Genomic DNA, 18,374 nt, shown 5'->3' with positions numbered 1-18,374 from the left:
TGCGCCGGGCCGGGAGGCTGGCCGGGGAAGGAAGGAGGGGGAGCGGGAGGCGGAGGGGAGCCGGGGAGCCGGGCCGGGCGGCGGGGCGGCGGCGGAGGGCGGGAGCGCCGGGCCCGCCGCCTTCTCCGGCCCCTTTTGTCCCTTCCCTCCGCCCTGCGTCACGCTCCGCGGCGGCCTCCGCCTCCCCCGCCTCCCCCGCGGGCGGGATGGAATTTTTTCCCCTGGACCGCGGCCAGCGGCGGGGCCGGGGAAGCCAGGCGCGGGGCCGGGGCGGAGGGGCCGGCGGGGCCGGGGCGCGGGGGCCGGGCCGGGCCGGGCCGCGGGGCCGGAGCGGGCGCCGGGAGGCGGCGGGAGCGGCCGCGGGCGGAGGATGGAGAGCCGCCGGCGGCCGCGGGGCCGGAGACCGTTCCCTCCGACGCGGGAGCCGCGGAGCCGTGAGTCTGCGGGAGGGTCCCCCCTCCCGGGGTCCCCGAGGAAGGAGGAGGCACGGGGGGCCCGGGATCTGGGGGGACGGGGGGGGACGGGGTAGGTGGGGAACCCGAGCTCCGGAATTCTTGGAGGCGGTGGCTGGGGGTGGGGGGTGGATTGGGGATCCAGGGGAGGAGAGGGCGGAGAACATCCCCTGGAGGAGGGATGGGGTGGGGGGACCCCGATCCCGAGCCGGAGGAGACGCGGGGTGAAGTGGGGGGGACCGGGGGTGCCTCCCGGGCGCGGGTCCGGCCGCGGCGGGCCGCCGGCGGCGGGAGGGTTAACGTCTGTCTGTCTGGCGGGGCGGCGGGCGGGGGAGGGGCGGGGAGGCGGCTGCGGGGCTTCGCGGGGTCAAGGGTGAGCCGCGCCGGGGGGAGGGGGCGGCGGGGAGGGGGAGGGCGTCTGGGCCGCCAGACAGGCCAGGGTCAGCGGCGGGGGCAGGGGATGTCTGGCGGCGGCGGCGGAGAGGCCCCGCGCCCGCCCGGGCTCCCCCTGGGGGGACCTGGGATTCCAAGGCCCAGCCCCCCTCTCCCCCTCCACCTGGGGGCCCGCCGCCGCCCAGCCCCTTCCTCCCTCCGAATTCCAGAACCCGCGCCCCCCTTCCCCCCTCCCCCACCCCGCCCCAGCCCCCTGCAGCCCGGGACCCGGGAGCCTGGCTCCCCAGCCTCTAGCCTCAGACTTTGGGGGTGCACACGCCAGCCCCACCCCCCCTTCACGAACCCCCAGAGCTAGGGCCAGCCCCCCCCCCAGCCCCTTCCTCCCCAGAACCCAGGCGTCCCCACCTCCTCTCCGGCCCCAGCTGGACTCCATCCCTGCGGGGGGCCGAGGGGGCGGGGCCGCCCGGTTGCCATGGTGCCAGACTGTTTGGGTCTGCTCTCTGACCCCTGGGGGCTCCCCAGGGTCTGCAGAGGGGGGGAGGGGGACGGAGAGAGACCTGGGGGAAGTGCCGCCAGCCCCTTCCCCAAATCGCGCCTCGACGGGCCCAGGAGGGGGAGGTCCCGTGACCTTGAACCATCCTGACCCTTCTCTCTCCAGGGGCCTCAGTTTCCCCGAGGAGACATCTTTTGGGGGATGGGGGGGGGCAAGCGGGCAGGCGATCGGGTCCAAGAGAATCTTTTAAAGATTCTCGGCTTCCTCTCTCCTCTCATCCCCCTCCTCAGGCCCCAGGCAGCCCCGGGGCATGCTGGGAACCAGGCCTGGGCTCCGGGCCAGGTTGTTGGGGGGGGGGGGCGCGGCGGGCGGCGGGGACAGCCTCCTCCCTTCCCCTTCCTCCCCACCTTGGCCTGACTCTCGCCCCCGCCGGAGGGTCTGGGAGGTGGGGAAGGAGGGAAGGGGGGCTGGGGGGGATGAGAGCTGGGACCGTGGACCAGTCTCTGGGCCCCTCGCCTCCTCCCCCCCTTTCCTCCTCCGCCCCCTTCCCGCCTCTCCTCCCCCTCCTCAGCAGGTCGCTACCCCAGCCCGGGGCCCCTTCTCCAGCCACCCCCACCCCACCCCACCCCCAGCTCCAGACCTGGCTCGGAGCGGCGAGGGGGAGGGAGAGAAGGAAGGAGAAAGACAGAGAGAGGGAGAAGGGAGGGAGACAGCCAGACAGAAGGGGATGGGGGGGGGGGGGGAAAGAGAAAGACAGAGAGAAGGGAATGGGGAGGAGGAGAAAGACAGAGAGAAGGGAATGGGGAGGAGGAGAAAGACAGAGAGAAGGGAATGGGGGGGGGGAGAGAGAGAGAAGAAGGGAGGGAGACAGCCAGAGAGAAGGGAATTGGGGGGAGGGGGAGAAAGAGAGAGAAAAGAGAATGGGGGAGGGAGGGGATTGGGGGGGGAAGGGAGGAGAAAGACCTAAGTAAGAGGGAGGGAGGGAAGGAGAAAGGAGGCGAGGGAAGAAGGAGAGAGAGACAGAGACAGAGAGACAGAGAGAGACACACACACACACACACGGATGGGGGGGGGCGGTTGAGAGATGTAGAGAAAGAAGGGGGATGGGGAGGAGGGGGAGGGAGCGAGACTGGGAAATTGAGGGAGAGAATAAGAGAGAGAGAGGGACAAAGACGGAGGGAGGGGGGCGGAGGGAGGGAGGGAGGAAGAAAGACAGGAGGTGAAGGGAAGGAATGAGGGGAGGGAGGGCGGGGAGGACGCGGGAGTCTGAGAAAGGACCTGTGGGCCAGGGGGACCGGCAGGACCGCGGGGCGGGAGGGGGGAGGGGGGCGCGGATGCCGGCGGAGATGGGATCCAGGTGAGGCCAAGACCGCCCCTCCGGCCGCCAGCGTGGACCGTGCAGCCGGAGCTGGAGCTGGGGGGACGGGGCAGGGTGGGGGGGCAGTGAGCGAGCCGGAGGGGCCCCCGGGGCACAGTCTCCGAGCCCCGGAGGGAGGGAGGGAGGGAGGGTGCTGGGTGCCGCCCACCTGGGAAGCCGCCCCCTCCCCCCGCTTGCAGCCAAGTCCTGGAGCTCCCCGAGGCCCACCTGCAAAATAGGGGGGCGTGGGGGGGGGTCCTGGAGGTCCCTGGGACAATGCTGGATCTTGGGGACCACAGCTGCCTCCCCATAAAGGACGAGGGGCCGCCCGAAGGGATGAGAGAGGGGAGAGAGGAAAGGAAGCTTTTGTGTCCCCCGGGCCGGATGCCGGATTCCTGCGCCTGACAGGTGGGTGGGGAGCCCCCTGGTTTCCGGGGGGCCGGACTCCGGACCAGGTGAGATTTCCAGGAAGCGGGGCAGCCTGTGCCTGACCCCCCCCCCCCCCCCCAGGGAGCCGGTCCAGGCTGGACTGGGGCTGAGGGAGGAGGAGGAGGAGGGGCTGGGCCTGGACTCCAGGGACCTTGGGGAGGAAGGAATGGGGTGGGTTTGGGGGGATTGGGGGGCACTGAACTCCTGGGTCGTCCCCCCCCCCCCGTCCCCCCAAGGGATTTGATTCTCCCCGGGGGTTCCCCAGGGGAGGAGGGGGCCGGGGGCCCGCATCCCTGGGCCCTGGCACCCACCCGTAGAACCGACCTTGCGGGGCCTTCGCCGCACACAAGCTCGTGTCTGTGGGTCCGTGTCGGGGGCTCACCATCGCAGCGGGGGCCTCCCCGGCCCTCCCCCACCCTCCCTGTCCCTCCCTTCCCCCCCCCCCCCCCCCCCCCCCCCCCCCCGTCTGTCCGTCCATCCGTCTGTCTGTCCTCCCGCCGCGCCCCCCGGGCTGAGGTAGGAGGTTGTATAGTTGAGGAGGACACCCACGGAGATCACTATACGGCCTCCTAGCTTTCCCCAGGCTGCGCCCTGCACGGGACGCCCACCCGGCGGGGACCTTCCCCCCTGCCCCTGCCCCACCCCGCTGGGCTCCGGGGGCTGCCACCGGGACCCTGGGAGGAGGAGCGAGCCAGCGGGCCAGCGAGCAAGCAAGCAAGCAAGCAGGGCTGCCTCTCCTGTCCTGGTTCCTTCGTTTCCTCCCTCCCCTTCCCTCTCTCAGACTTTCCCGCCCGGATCCCGCCTCGTCTGGTCTGCTTTCTCTGTCTCCCATCGCCGCTGTCCTCTCCATCTATCTCTTTCTCTCATCGTGTGTCCTGGTGTCTCCCTGTGTCTGAGGGGGTCGCTCACAGCGTCTCTCTCTCTCTCTGACCCTCCACCACCACCACCACCACCACCACACACACACCCCCAGGGCCTGTCGGGCCACCACACACCCTTACTGCCGGCCTCTGGGTCCCTGAGACCCTTTAACCTGTGAGGACGTCCAGGATCACAGGTGAGGTTCTTGGGAGCCTGGCATCCGGCCCTACCGCACAGCGTGGAGGCTGAGGGCCCGACACCTGACCCCTGACCCCTCTCTCCTCCTCCTGCCTCCCTCCAACCCCAAGCCTGACATCTGACCTGCCAGAGGAATCTGGCCTCTGACCTCAGACCACAGGCCCCTCCCTCCCCTGTCCCACAGTGACCTCACAAAGGTCAGCCGCTGCTTGTCTTTCTCCCCCCACTCCCCTCCACACAGCCCCAGCCCCTCTGCGATGGCCCCGCCGGCTGCCCTGGTGGCCCTCTCGGCCTTCGCGGGGGCCCCGGCCTGGGCCTGTCTCCTCTGCTTCACATCCTACAGCGAGCGCCACCGCATCTGCCAGATCTTCGTGGGGGTGGAGGGCCCGAGAGTGCAGAAGTGTGAGGAGGCCTTCTCCGACGCGTTTAAGGGCCTCCAGGACGCTGAGATCAGTGAGGGGACCCCCACCTTCCTCCCTCCTCCGGGGCCGGGGGGGGGGGGGGCTCGGGGGAGCAGAGAGGTCTGGGGAGACCCAGCATGAGAGAGAGACAACAGTTGACAGCAGACTGGCAGATAGGAACTGGGGACAGAGGCTCAGAGGGGAGGATAGAAGCCGGACAGAAACTGGGAACAAAGACTCCAGCGGACAGGAGGCTAGAGATGGGGGACTGGAGGGGGGAGAGGAGGGAGACACTCAGAGGCGCAAGAGACAAGAGATGAGGGACAGAGGCTTAGAGAGGGGAAGGTTGAGACTGAAGGTAGAGATGCAGAGAGGGGAGGATCGAGGCTCCGGGGAGAGAGAGAGGCTCAGGAGACAGACTCAGAGGGAGGAGGATTTATTTATTTATTTTTTTATTTTTATTTTTAAAATATATTTCATTGAGTTTTTACAGAGAGGAAGAGAGAGGGATAGAAAGCTGGAAACATCATCGATGAGAGAGAAACGTCGATCAGCTGCCTCCTGCACACCCCCTACTGGGGAAGTGCCTGCAACCAAAGTACATGCCCCTTGACCGGAATCGAACCCGGGACCCTTCGGTCCGCAGGCCGGCGCTCTACCCACTGAGCCAAACCGGTTTCGGCAGGATTTATTATTTTCATTATTTTTGTAATCCTCAACCAAGGATTTTTTCCCCCACTGATTTTTAGAGAGAGTGGGAGAGGGAAAGACAGAGAGAGAAACATTGATGGGAGAGAAACACATGGATGGGTTGCCTCCTGCAATGAGAGCCCCGATCGGGGGGAGGAGCCTGCAACGATGGTACGTGCCCTTGACCGGAACTGAACTCTGGACCCTTCCTTCTGAGCCAAACTGCCTAGGGCAGCGGGCAGCCAACTATCAACAGGACGGTTGAAGTTTCTTTTGAGAGCCGAATATTTTAAACTGCTTCTAACGCCACTTCTTCAGCATAGACTCTCCCAGGGGCCGTGGTATTTTGTGGAAGAGCCACGCTCAAGGGGCCCAAGGGCTGCCTGTGGCTCTTGAGCTGCAGTTTGCCGACCTCCGGGCTGGGGCGGAGGGAGGAGGATTTAGATGGGAGGACGGAGACGCGTAGATCCAGGACGAAGCCTTAGAGAGAAGAGATAGAGCATGTCCGCACAGGTGATAGGTTAGGGGGGCTGCTTCCCTCAGCCTCTGCCTCACCCCCACCCCCACCCGCACCCCCAGATTACGATGAGAGAGGCCACCTGCATGACTCCTTCTCCCAGATCACCTTCTCCCTCCAGGAGATAGCCACCGCTCGGGGTGAGTGGGGGGAGGGGGTGTTGGACGGCAGCAGCGGAAGATGCGGGCTTGGGACCCATGAGAGATGGGGGCGTGTGCGGGGGTGGGGGAAGGGAGGGGAGGGGAATATGGGGGGGTAGGGAGATATGGGGGGGTGCCCCTGGAATGTGGCAGTGGTCTAGGAGCAGGGGCCGCTGGGTAGCCAGTTCCTTGTCGGGGACGTGAAGGCGGGAGGTGCAGGGACAGTCCCTGTAGACCCCAGAGCCGGAAGCCCAGGCCGGACCAGGTAGGTGGGAGCTCCGGCCTGGCTGTGTGTGTGGCTCTTCTTGGGCATGAAGTTCAGGACGCGTCGCGGCCTCCTCCTGTGCCTCGACTTACCTACCTGTGACATGGGACACTTCCCTGCCTCCCGGGATGGCTTGGGAGCTCAGAGAGGGGGAGGGGGTTCCCTGAGGAGAGGACCTCAAACAGGAGATCTTCCTCTGGGATGGAGCACACGGTCCTTATGCCGGGACAGGAACTGCTGGGGGAGGCAGGGAGGCCCAGCTCTTGGTGTGGCGTAAACTGGCCCCCTCGGAGGTCTGGGGGCTCACGGCTTATTTCTACCGCTGCCATTACTTCTTGCCCACCAAACATTTTTTAAAAAATATATATTTTACTGATTTTAGAGAGGAAGGGAGAGAGGGAAAGAAACGTCAATGATGAGAGAAAATCATTGATTGGCTGCCTCCTGCACGCCTCCTGCTGGGAGCCTGCAACCCAGGCATGTGCCCTTGGCTGGAATTGAACCTGGGACCTTTCAGTCCACAGGCTGATGCTTTATTCACTGAGCCAAACCAGCTAGGCCCCACCAAACGTTTTGACAGAGAGATCCCCAAAGGTGGGAAGGAGCCCACCTCTCCAGGGGCTGTCTGGGGGTCCGGGGCTGGAAGAGACTTCAGCTGCCATCCACCCACCCCCAGAAAGACCAGAAGAAGCAGAGATGGGGGCCAAGGGATCAGGGCAGGACCCCGGGAAACGCCTTTTCCCCCCTCAGGGGCCATGTTGTCCCAGAGGATGTTGAAAAGGGGCGGGAGTCCAGAATGGAGGCGGGGAGGACTGGATGGAGGATGGGGTGAAGGATGCTTGAGCTGGGGCGGGGGCTGTGGAGAGAGGACAGAGGGACAGGGCTGAGGGAGCCCAGGGCAGGATGGATGCGGCTTGGGTCTCTCCCCGGGGAGAGGGGAAGAGGACGCTTAGAGGACAGGGCCTGGGGTTGGGCTCTGTGGGTGGGTGCTGGGTCCTCCCTCAGATGGGGAGGGGGGGACGGGGTGTCTAGGAAAAGAAGCAGTGGGGGTAGATGGGCTGGGCTAGGCCATAGTGACTGTGGGAGACTCGGGGGACATTTGGATAAATGGGTCCAGGGTGTAGCTGAAAGGTGAGGGAGACTTGAGACTCTGTCTTGTGAGCATGGGGAGGGCAGGGGCCGCTCTGGGCATAGAAAGACGCCCTGGGGCTGTGTGAGGACCTACTGGAGGCCGGGAGAAGCAGGTGCAATACGTTCTGCAGAGAGATGTTTAATGTACCGGGAGCAACGCTGACAATCCCCTGCCCTCAGGTGGCGTTTATTGCGGGGGGGGGGGGGGGGGGGGGGGGGGGGGCGGGACAGACGAGGAGACGTAATCAATGAACGACTACAGTGTGTCCATTGGTGAACCACGCTGTGGAGGGAAACGGAAGGGGACAACAGGACTGGGCCCCGGGGGTGGATCATTTTTTATTTTTTTTTATTTTTTATTGATTTTTTTTTTTAATATTGATTTTTTTTTTTTTTTTTTTTTTTTTTTTTTTTTTTTTTACAGAGAGGAAGAGAGAGGGATAGAGAGGTAGAAACATTGATGAGAGAGAATCATCGATCAGCTGCCTCCTGCACACCCCCTACTGAGGATGTGCCGGCAACCAAGGTACATACCCCCGACCGGAATCGAACCCGGGACCCTTCAGTTCGCAGGCCGACGCTCTATCCACTGAGCCAAACCGGTTCCGGCTATTTTTTATTGATGTCTTACAGAGAGGAAGGGAGAGGGATAGAAAGCCAGGAACATCGATGAGAGAGAGACATTGACCAGCTGCCTCCTGCACACCTCCCACGGGGGATGTGCCCACAACCAATGTACGTGCTCTTAACCGGAATCAAACCTGGGACCCTTCAGTCCGCAGGCCGATGCTCTATCCACTGAGCCACACCGGTTTCGGCTAGGTGGATCATTTTAAACAGGTTGGGCAGGACAGGGGCACATGAGAAAGTCCAAGTGAGCAAAGACCTTTGTCCATGAGAGCCACGCAGAAAACCTGGGAGGAAAACATACCAGGAAAAGGGAATCTCCAGTGCGAAGGCCATGGGGTCAATCAGTGTGGTTGGTGTGATATCGTTGAGGGGAAATCGAAATCAGGGAGGCAGCCGAAACCGGTTTGGCTCAGTGAATAGAGACTCAAACTGAAGGGTCTCAGGTTCAATTCCGGTCAAGGGCATGTACATTGGTTGCGGGCACATCCCCGGTGGGAGGTGTGCAGGAGACAGCTGATTGATGTTTCTCTCTCATCGATGTTTCTGGCTCTATCCCTCTCTCTTCCTCTCTGTAAGAAAATCAATAAAATATATTTTTTTTTAAAAAGAAAAATAAAAATCAGTGAGGCAGCAAAGGGTTGCCTCCTGTAGGACCATGCAGATCAGCGATTCTCCAGCCCTAGTGTACGAATTCTCAGAATCTTTTTGGGATCATGTTCAAAGGCAGGGTCCTGGGCCCAACCCTCCATTTCTGACCAGTAGGTCTGAGGTATGGCCCAGAAATGGGACGTTTCTTACAAGTTCCCTGGAGCACACGTTGAGAACCGCTGCCTTGCACCAACTCTGGCCTTAAGAAGAGACAGGACATGTGGAGGCTGGGGGGACTCGGACAGGAGCAGGGTGACTGGTTGGTGGCTCACACCAATGGCAGTGGTCCAGGTGGGTCAAGATGAGTCCTGAGCTGAGGGAGATGGAACACGAAGATGGAGGAGAAGATGGTTTAGTCAAGGATCTGACCGCACGCTCAGCCTGCCCCATATATGGGATAGGCCAGTGGTCGGCAAACTCATTAGTCCACAGAGCCAAATATCAAAAGTACAATTGAAATTTCTTTGGAGAGCCAAATTTTTAAAACTTCAACTTCTAACGCCGCTTCTTCAAAATAGACTCACGCAGGCCGTGGTATTTTATGGAAGAGCCACACTCAAGGGGCCCAAGAGCCGCAGTTTGCCAACCACTGGGCTAGGGCAAGGGTGAATTATTTTTTTAAAAAAATTTTAATTTATTTCAGAGAGGAAGGGAGAGAGAAAGAGAGAAATATCAATGATGAGAATCATTGACGGGCTGTCTCTGGCACGCCTGTCCACTGGGAATGGAGCCAGACACATTCTCAAGGATAGCCTCCTACCAGTCTGGTCAGATGGGGTTTTATAAACCCCCTATTTCTATATTAAGTTAGGGCTCAGCTAGACGAGAACAGACCCAGAAGATACCTGGACCAGAGTTCTGTGAGGTGAGAGCAATAGGAAAAGAGCAAGGTTGATCCTGGGTCTCTCCCAGAGGGAGGGACACGCTGATTTAGAGCGGGTCTCAGAGGTGGCATGTGGTAGATTGCATATATAAACCATAGAGTGGATAGCATGAGGTAGGTCACATGATCACCGCTAGCTGCAAGGGAGGCTGGGAATTTTTTTTTTTTTTTTTTTTTTTTTTTTTTTTTTTTTTTTTTTTTTTTTTTTTTTTTTTTTAGCTGGGAGTGCTTTCCTGGCTGAAAGCATTCTGTTACTAAAGAGTAATAAGCTATTTGGAAGTAGTGGTTGCCTGTGGAGCTCTGGAGCCCGACCGCCTGGGTTAGGATCTAGCCATTCTGATGCGGAGCCACTCTGCTAACCTCTCTTTCCCCATCTCAAACTTGGGGATGGTACGTGGCCGGCCCCTCGGTACCACTCACTGTTCCGGGCACCTTTCTAAGTGGTTACAGGCAGTCTCTCATGCGGTCACTAAATGGTGTCTGGCACACAATTTGGGGGAGGTAGGGGAAGTGGGAATGCTTTTATGTTGAATGGCATTAAATGTTCCCCAAACCCAGTAAGGTAGACCCTGATATTGTCCCAATTTTAGGAACGAAAGTGAGGAAGGTTAAGTCACATGGGGGAGAGGGGGGCGGTCTCAGGATGGATGTCCCACCAGATGTGAGTCTGGTGTGCCCATAAGTGGAAGAGCCAGGACTCAGATCCAGGCCTTGGGAACACCGGAAGCTCCTAACCAGAAGACGACTCTTTTGAAGAGAGTTCACGGCACCCATTGGCACCACCATGTGGTCCGTTTGATATGACCCCTGCCTCTCGGCCTCTGGACCTGTCCACTGTTACCTCCCCTGGTTTCATGGATCTGTAACACCCCGCCCCCATGGCTTACTTGGTAAGTCCCTCATTCACCCTCACCATGAATCCCTTGGTTTGGCCCATAGGTATTTCTTGAGTGACTCCTCCGACATCCTGGTCTTTCACACGAGCGTCCTACCCTGATCACATCTTCCTGGTCATCCTGCCCTCTCCAGACCACTTGGCTGTCCTGTGGCCAAGACGAGACCTCTTAAGCCCTTGACTCTTCATCTTAAACCTACTTCCTGGCTTCGGTACCCCTCTCTCCAGCTTATACCCAGTGATCATCGCCTCAGCCACTCTTGCCAGTATCCTCATTTCACTCCCTTCATATATATGGTTTGAAGTCACGGAGGAACCCGAAGTGGCTGAAGCCATGGGAAGCCTATTTCTCCCATACCAAACAAGGTTTGAGATGGGCACTTAAGGCTAGCACGACTGCTCCATTTTCTTGGGAACCTAAGGCCCTCCCAGCTTTCTGCTTTGTCATCCTAGAGTGTTCCCCTTGTCCTCATGGTCCTATGTGACTGGTAGAGCCCCAGCCACCAAATCCAAGTTTCAAGCAGCAGGATAGAAGGTGGCACATGTTCCTCAGTAAGAAGGCTACTTCCTGAGACCCTCACAAGGACACTTCCACTTGTATCTCAATAGCAATGATTTAGTCATGTGACCATCACTAGGTCACATGATCCTAGCTAGCTGCAAGGGAGGCTGGGAAATGTAGTTTTCTTTCAGCGGGAGTGCTTTCCTGACTGAAAGCACTCTGTTTAAAGAGTAATAAGCTATTTGGATGAAATTAGCAATGTCTGTGTGTTAGTTTGCTGCTGCTGCTGTATTTACCACAAACTGGGTGGCTTAAAACAAGAGAAACATTTTTTCACTATTCTGGAGGATGGAAGTCCAAGATCAAGGTATCCATGTCAGCGGGGTTGATTTCTTCAGAGGCCTCTTTCCTTGATGTAGTTGATCTCTCTCCCCGTGTTTCCGTATGGCTTTCCCTCTGTGTTTGTGAATCCAAATGTCCTCCTAACTAGGAAGTCCGTCCCATTGCATTGAGGCTCACCCTAATGGCCTCATTTCAGCTTCATTCGCTCCTTAAGACTTTTGTCTCCAAGTACAGCCACATTCTGAGCTCCCAGGAGTTAGCCTAAAACACACCCTCTGCTTTTCTGACTTCCAAAATGACTTCCACCACCAAACACAATCCAGCTGTCCCCTTTAAAAAAAGTCACAGAACCTTCCAGTTTGGAAGGCGATGGTCACCAACACCATAAGGACAGAGAACGTGAAGGAATGAAGGAGGAGGGGAAATGAATCCAGGTGGGGGTTATGGCAGGGTGTCAGGTACATGCCGTGACTAAGAGGGTGGTGGCTGCTAAGCTCCAGCTAGTTGCAGCCTCGTGGGAATTCTGTGTCTGTTACAGCTCTCCGAAATGTTTTAAAGCATGTGCAAACATTCTATGTGACTTCCCCCAAATCTTACAATGGCCACTGGTTCGTTATTTTAACACTGTCCAGGTTAAATATAACACCCAGTGGGTGGAATTGGACCACAGGCCACCACCGATGTGGTCTCCATCCCAGTTGAATACTGGAGTTCTACACGTGATGACTGAATTTTTTTTTTTAATAATAATGTTTTTATTGACTTTTAGAGAAAAGGAGAGGGATAGAGAGAGAGGAACATCTTTGATCAGCTGCTCCCTGCAAACTCCCTACTGAAGATTGAGGCTGCAATCCTGGGCATGTGCCCTGATGAGGAATGGAACCAGCGACCTCTTGGTTCATGGGTTGACGCTCAACCACTGAGCCACACTGGCCGGGCATTACTGAGCACTTTCTAAGACTCAGAGCCGGCTCCTGGGTTCTAGGAGCACAGCACTAAAGGAGAACATGTTTACTTAAGAGATAGACTTTAAATGATCACCATATTTATAAAATAAGTAATTACAAACTGACGAGAGCAATGAATGCAATGAAGGAGGAACTAAGAAAAATAGGGAACTTGGTTATATTAGGAATTTAGTCAGGGAACACCTTTTAAGTAAGTGACTCAAAGTATGACGTAAAATTTTTTAAAATATATATTTTACTGATTTTTTACAGAGAGCAAGGGAGAGCTAGAAACATCGATAGAGAGCTAGAAACATCGATGAGAGAGAAACATCAACCAGATGCCTCCTGCACATTCCCCACTGGGGATGTGTCCACAACCAAGGTACATGCCCTTGACCGGAATCGAACTTGGGACCTTTCAGTCCACAGACCAACGTTCTATCCACTGAGCCAAACCGGTTTCGGTGACATGAACTATTTTTTTTCAGGAACTTTTTTTTCTTAATTTTTGTATTGATTTCAGAGATGAAGGAAGAGGGAGAGACATCAAAAGTGAGAGAATCATTGATCGGCTGCCTCCTGCACACCCCCTACCAGCATGTCCCTGACTTGGAATCGAACCTGGGACCTTTCAGTCTGCAGGCCAAACTCTTATCCAATGAGCCAAACCAGCTAGGGCTGATGTGACTCCTAGGAGCTCTCAAACAACACCTTTGTAACTCATGCCTACGTGTGTACGCACTGCCTGTGGAAGGCATGGCATGGAGGATGAAGAGGAGAAGGGGGAAGATGTCCTAGCCACAAGCCAGCATGTGCAAAGGTCCTGAGGTGCCGGGAAATATGCTCTCCCACAAAGGAGAAGTGAAAGACGCACAATGGGGATGAAGCCTTCCCTGGTGGGGTATCTGATTTTCAACCTCCCCCTTCCCCTCAATCTGATAAACACGGAGGATGCAGAAAAGGGCTATCATCAGAGACCCTATCAGGAGGAAGAAGGGAGGAGGTTGGGAATAGACTGGGTGGGAGGAGGTAAGAGGAGGAAATGGTGACTATACCAAAAGCGGGTAGACAGAGGGGCTGGGGAAGAGGCACAGGCCACCATTACGGTGAGTCCAGCTGAGCTCAGGCAGCCGCGGGGAACGGGGCGGTGGAGGAAGGGAGAGTCTTCACTACAAGGCTTCCCTCCCTCCATCTTCCAGGGTCCTATTTGGTTGCCTTCCCTTACGCTGCAAAGAAAATGCAGGAGGTCATTGCACAGCTTAAAAAAGGTAAAATGGACTCCAACTCCTCCTCCCAGGTGCACACACACACACACAAAAAAAAATTTAAAAACCCAGTCTTAAAACAGCCATTCGCCTAATGGATCTCTGAACCGCTTGTCCTGGGTGGGACACAGGTCCTGCAGGAACCACCGGGGACCTGCCCACCCCCCTGCCCCTTCGATCTGAGGTTCCCTCCCCAGCAAAGATTCCTTCTTGGGACGGTCCTGTCCCAGATTAGCCAGAGCCTCTGGCTTGGGACCTGCCCTGCGCCACTGTGCAAGCCGGCTGCTGGCCTCAGGCCTGGCCACACCTCTAAGTGGGCCCCAGAGGATCGCCAGGGGCCCGGCCCCGCCCCCTCGCTGGAATGCACCAGGGCTGGCCCCACCTCCTCTGCACACAGCAGGCCGGTGCCACTCTCAGATGGCCAGAAGCCACCGGGGCCTGACCTCGGGTGGGGTTCTGCAGGTCCCGCCGGGTCCCCTGGTGGAATGCCCCTAGCTCAGTCAGGTCCCCTAGGGGAGCTCCGGGTGGGCACCTCCCTGCACTCCCAGGGCTGAAACGCTTCCCCTCTCTCCTCAGTTCCGGCCTGCGTCCCTCCCTGCGGTAAGCACGTCACTCAAAGCTCAGGATTGCAGGGGGTGAGGGACGCGGTCTGGGCCGAAACTGGGGGGGTGAGGGGGTCCTCAGATCCGAAGGAAGCCAGTAAGAGCCCTGCAGAAAAAAAAGCAGGCATTGCTCCCCCAACCTCATAAAAGGCGGGTCCAAAGCCAAAGCAAACCTACAAAAGAAAAAAAAAAATCCCGGGGGGGGGGGGCCGAAGAATGGAGAGAACCAGCCAATGAGCGCAGAGAAGGCGGGGCCCGGCTTCCTGCCGGCGGAACCCCAGGGAGGCGGAACCCCAGGGAGGCGGCTGGCGGCGCCCAGACCCAGCGTCCCCGCCCACAGGGTTCCAGGAGCTGTCCCGGCGTTTCCTCTGCCTCGGGTGCTACTCCAAGGTCTGCGACCTCCCGCTGGACTGCCCAAGTGAGGGGCGGGGTGCCAGGGGGGGTGGGGGGGGGAGGGCGGGAACCAGAGGAACCCGAGGCAGGGCTGAGCTGGAGGAGGGGGCGTGGTCGAAGGCGGGGTTGGAAGAGGGGCGTGGTCTGGGGCTGGTGAGAAGGGGGCGTGGTCGAGGGCTGAGCTGGAGGGAGAGGGGGCGTGGTCGAGGGCTGAGTGGAGGGAGAGGGAGCGTGGTCGAGGGCTGAGCTGGTTTGGGGGCGTGGTCGAGGGCGGGGCTGGAGGAGAAGGGGCGTGGTCTAAGGCTAAGCTGGATGTGGGGAGGGTGTGGTTTAGGCGGGGCTTGTGGTTGGGGCGTGGTCGAGGGCGGGGCCCAGGTGGTGACGCGGCCGGTCTCCAGTTCAGGACGTGACGGTGCGACGGGGCGATCAGGCCTTGTTCTCCTGCACCGTGGACTTCCAGCTGCCCAAAGAGGAGATCACCTACTCCTGGAAGTTCGCGGAAGGAGGTGTGAGTAGGGGGCGAAGCCCGCGCCGAGGGTTTTGGAGGCCAGTTAGGCTGCCTGGAAGATGGGGAGTCAGGACGCAGGGGTGGGACTATACCGGGTAGGGGTGGGGGTGGGGATCTCGGCCTAGATGCAGGCTCCGTGCAGAGGGAGGGAGGGTGCTGGCATTCAGGGGAGGAGTCCAGGCTCACACTGCGGACCCGCCCGCGCTTGGGGACTTTGCGTAATTGTGTAAGGGCGGGTGAGCCAGTGTCAGGGCCCAGGGGCGGAGTCAGGATTTAGGAGGCGGGCCGAAACCGGTTTGGCTCTATGGATGGAGCGCCTACCTGCGGACTGAAGGGTCCCAGGTTCGATTTCGATCTAGGGCATGCACCTTGGTTGCGGGCACATCCCCAGTAGGGGGCGCGCAGGAGGCAGCGGATGGATGTTTCTCAAAGTTTCTAAAACTATCCCTCTCCCTTCCTCTCCGTAAGAAATCAAAATATATTTTTTAAAAAATTCAAGAGGCAGGAGGATACTTGAATGGTCGACAAGGGCGGAGGGTGGGGCTCCAGGGGGCGTGGCCTAGCTAGGGGGCGGGGCTTGTAAGTGTGGTCGGTAGCGAGTCCCATGGGAGTCAGACCTAGGGGTCCGGCCCCGCGGTGCGTCCCCGCAGCTGCGGACGCGGGACACGTCCTTCTTCCGAGAGATGCCCCGGGCCCGCGGGTACCTGGCGCGGATCCGGCCCGTGCAGCCCACGCACAGCGGCACCTTCTCCTGCGTGATCACCCACGACCAGCTCCCCCTGGCGCGCCTCTACTTCTTCCTCAACGGTGCGGGCGGGGCGGGGCGGGGCTTCAGGGGGCGGGGCCGTGGGGCGGGGCTGCGGGCGGGGGCGGGGCTGACCTGTGCGCCCCCCGCAGTGACCGGCCCTCCCCCGCGCGGGGAGACGGAGCTCCAGGGCACCTTCCGGGAGGTGGTTCGCTGGGCCCCGCGGGAGGAGGAGGGGGTCGAACCCTGGAAGCCCGGGCTGGGCGAGCTGCTGGCCGAGCCTGGGGCTCTGACGTCCGGCAACCTGTTCCTGCTCGCGGCCGCCGCAGCCTTGGCCTCCGCCGGGGTGACCCTGCTGGCCTGGTGAGTACCCGGGGCCCGGGACATCTCAGCACCAGGCTCCCCTGAGTGTCAGTTCCCTCCTTTTTCAACCCCAGGGGTCCAAGCCCCAGGCCCCCTCCTCCCTCAGACCCAGGTGTCCAGGCCCCCAGCCCCTGCTCCCTCAGACCCAGGGGCCCAGGCCCCAAGCCCCTCCTCCCTCAGACCCAGGGGTCCAGGCCCCCAGCCCCTCCTCCCTCAGATCCAGGGGTCCAGGCCCCCAGCCCCTCCTCCCTCAGACCCAGGGGTCCAGGCCCCCAGCCCCTCCTCCCTCAGACCCAGGGGCCCAGGCCCCCAGCCCCTCCTCCCTCAGACCCAGGGGTCCAGGCCCCCAGCCCCTCCTCCCTCAGACCCAGGTGTCCAGGCCCCCAGCCCCTCCTCCCTCAGACCCAGGGGTCCAGGCCCCAGCCCTCCTCCCTCAGACCCAGGGGCCCAGGCCCCAGCCCCTCCTCCCTCAGACCCAGGGGTCCAGGCCCCAGTCCTCCTCCCTCAGACCCAGGGGCCCAGGCCCCAGCCCCTCCTCCCTCAGACCCAGGGGTCCAGGCCCCAGTCCTCCTCCCTCAGACCCAGGGGCCCAGGCCCCAGCCCCTCCTCCCTCAGACCCAGGAGTCCAGGCCCCCAGCCCTCCTCCCTCAGACCCAGGGGTCCAGGCCCCCAGCCCCTCCTCCCTCAGACCCAGGGGTCCAGGCCCCCAGCCCCTCCTCCCTCAGACCCAGGGGTCCAGGCCCCCAGCCCCTCCTCCCTCAGACCCAGGGGTCCAGGCCCCCAGCCCCTCCTCCCTCAGACCCAGGGGTCCAGGCCCCTCCTCCCTCAGACCCAGGCCCCCAGCCCCTCCTCCCTCAGACCCAGGGGTCCAGGCCCCTCCTCCCTCAGACCCAGGCCCCCAGCCCCTCCTCCCTCAGACGCAGGGCCCAGGCCCCCAGCCCCTCCTCCCTCAGACCCAGGGGTCCAGGCCCCTCCTCCCTCAGACCCAGGCCCCCAGCCCCTCCTCCCTCAGACGCAGGGCCCAGGCCCCCAGCCCCTCCTCCCTCAGACCCAGGTGTCCAGGCCCCTCCTCCCTCAGACCCAGGCCCCCAGCCCCTCCTCCCTCAGACGCAGGGCCCAGGCCCTCTCCACCTTTGGGACTCAGATATCTGTCTGCTCCCCCAGCTTCTCTTCTCCACACACAACCGCCTCTTTCTTTCCCCAGGGCGTTCTTTCTATGGTACTTCAGTGGCAACTAACCCAGGTATCTTTCTGTTCCTTATCCTATTTCCGTTCCTAAAATAAAGAATATATTTCACCTCTACAAAGGCTTTCATCTTTGAAGGTGGTTCCTGCCCCAAATATGCCCGGGAATTGTGCCTCTGGAATGACTGTAATATTTTATATATATTAAAATATATTTTTTAATTGATTTTTTACAGAGAGGAAGAGAGAGGGATAGAGAGCTAGAAACATTGATGAGAGAGAATCATTGATCAGCTGCCCCCGCAACCAATGTACATGCTCCTGACCGGAATCGAACCCAGGATCTTTCAGTTCGCAGGCTGATGCTCTATCCACTGAGCCAAACCGGTTTCGGCTCTTCCCTTTTTTTTTGTCCGATTAACTCGGTTATGACTTCCCCGAGTCTTCACATGTACAGTCAAACCTCGAAATTACAGACTCATTCGGGCCAGTGAGTGTGTTAAAGCCGAAAGGCCATTATATAATGAAGTAGGTTTTTCTGAATGCGCATGTTAAAGAAATTGACAAATTAGGTTACTGTTTTTACTTAGGTAGACACATTTGTGTAACTAAAGTTAAGTATGAATGAAAAGTTTAATTTCACAGAAAAGCTTTCTGTGTGTCTTACTGTAATTTCAAATTTGTACTGCGTAGGCCTAGCGCCAGTGGTCGGCAAACTGTGGCTTGTGAGCCACCATTCGGCTCTTTGGCCCCTTGAGTTTTTAGCAAAGGCCAGCTTAGGAGTTCCCTAATTAAGTTAATAACATTGTATCTACCTAAATAGTTTTAAGTTGAAAAAAATGTGGCTCCCAAAAGAAACTTTTGACAACAGTCATCCTGTTGATATTTGGCTCTGGTGACTAATGAGTTTGCCGACCACTGGTCTAGCCAATGCCTACATTTACCAGTCACCCTGCGGACTCAAGGGTCCCAGGTTCGATTCTGGTCAAGGGCATGTACCTTGGTTGCGGGCACATCCCCAGTGGAGGGTGTGCAAAAGGCAGCTGATCGATGTTTCTCTCTCATTGATGTTTCTAGCTCTCTATCCCTTTCCCTTCCTCTCTGTAAAAAAATAAAATAAAATAAAATATATTTTT

The 18,374-nt window shown here is 59.2% G+C and overlaps 1 protein-coding gene across 1 annotated transcript; it reads left to right on the top strand.

The window, feature by feature from the left end:
• Nucleotides 1–4,080: 4,080 nt before the first annotated feature.
• On the top strand, nucleotides 4,081–17,356 carry SPACA6 (sperm acrosome associated 6). The gene is made up of 9 exons (XM_045576009.1): nucleotides 4,081–4,636; nucleotides 5,854–5,931; nucleotides 13,377–13,445; nucleotides 14,019–14,042; nucleotides 14,385–14,462; nucleotides 14,836–14,945; nucleotides 15,596–15,752; nucleotides 15,843–16,053; nucleotides 17,258–17,356. The coding sequence occupies exons 1-9, from the start codon at nucleotides 4,441–4,443 to the stop codon at nucleotides 17,289–17,291; spliced, it is 957 nt and encodes a 318-aa protein (XP_045431965.1). The 5' UTR covers nucleotides 4,081–4,440; the 3' UTR covers nucleotides 17,292–17,356.
• The last annotated feature ends 1,018 nt before the right edge of the window (nucleotides 17,357–18,374 follow it).

Source organism: Pipistrellus kuhlii, unplaced genomic scaffold (genome assembly GCF_014108245.1).
Source record: "Pipistrellus kuhlii isolate mPipKuh1 unplaced genomic scaffold, mPipKuh1.p scaffold_m20_p_71, whole genome shotgun sequence".
Classification (NCBI taxonomy): domain Eukaryota; kingdom Metazoa; phylum Chordata; class Mammalia; order Chiroptera; family Vespertilionidae; genus Pipistrellus; species Pipistrellus kuhlii.
Note: the sequence above shows the minus strand (reverse complement) of the source record. Positions and strands in the feature narration are given on the sequence as shown.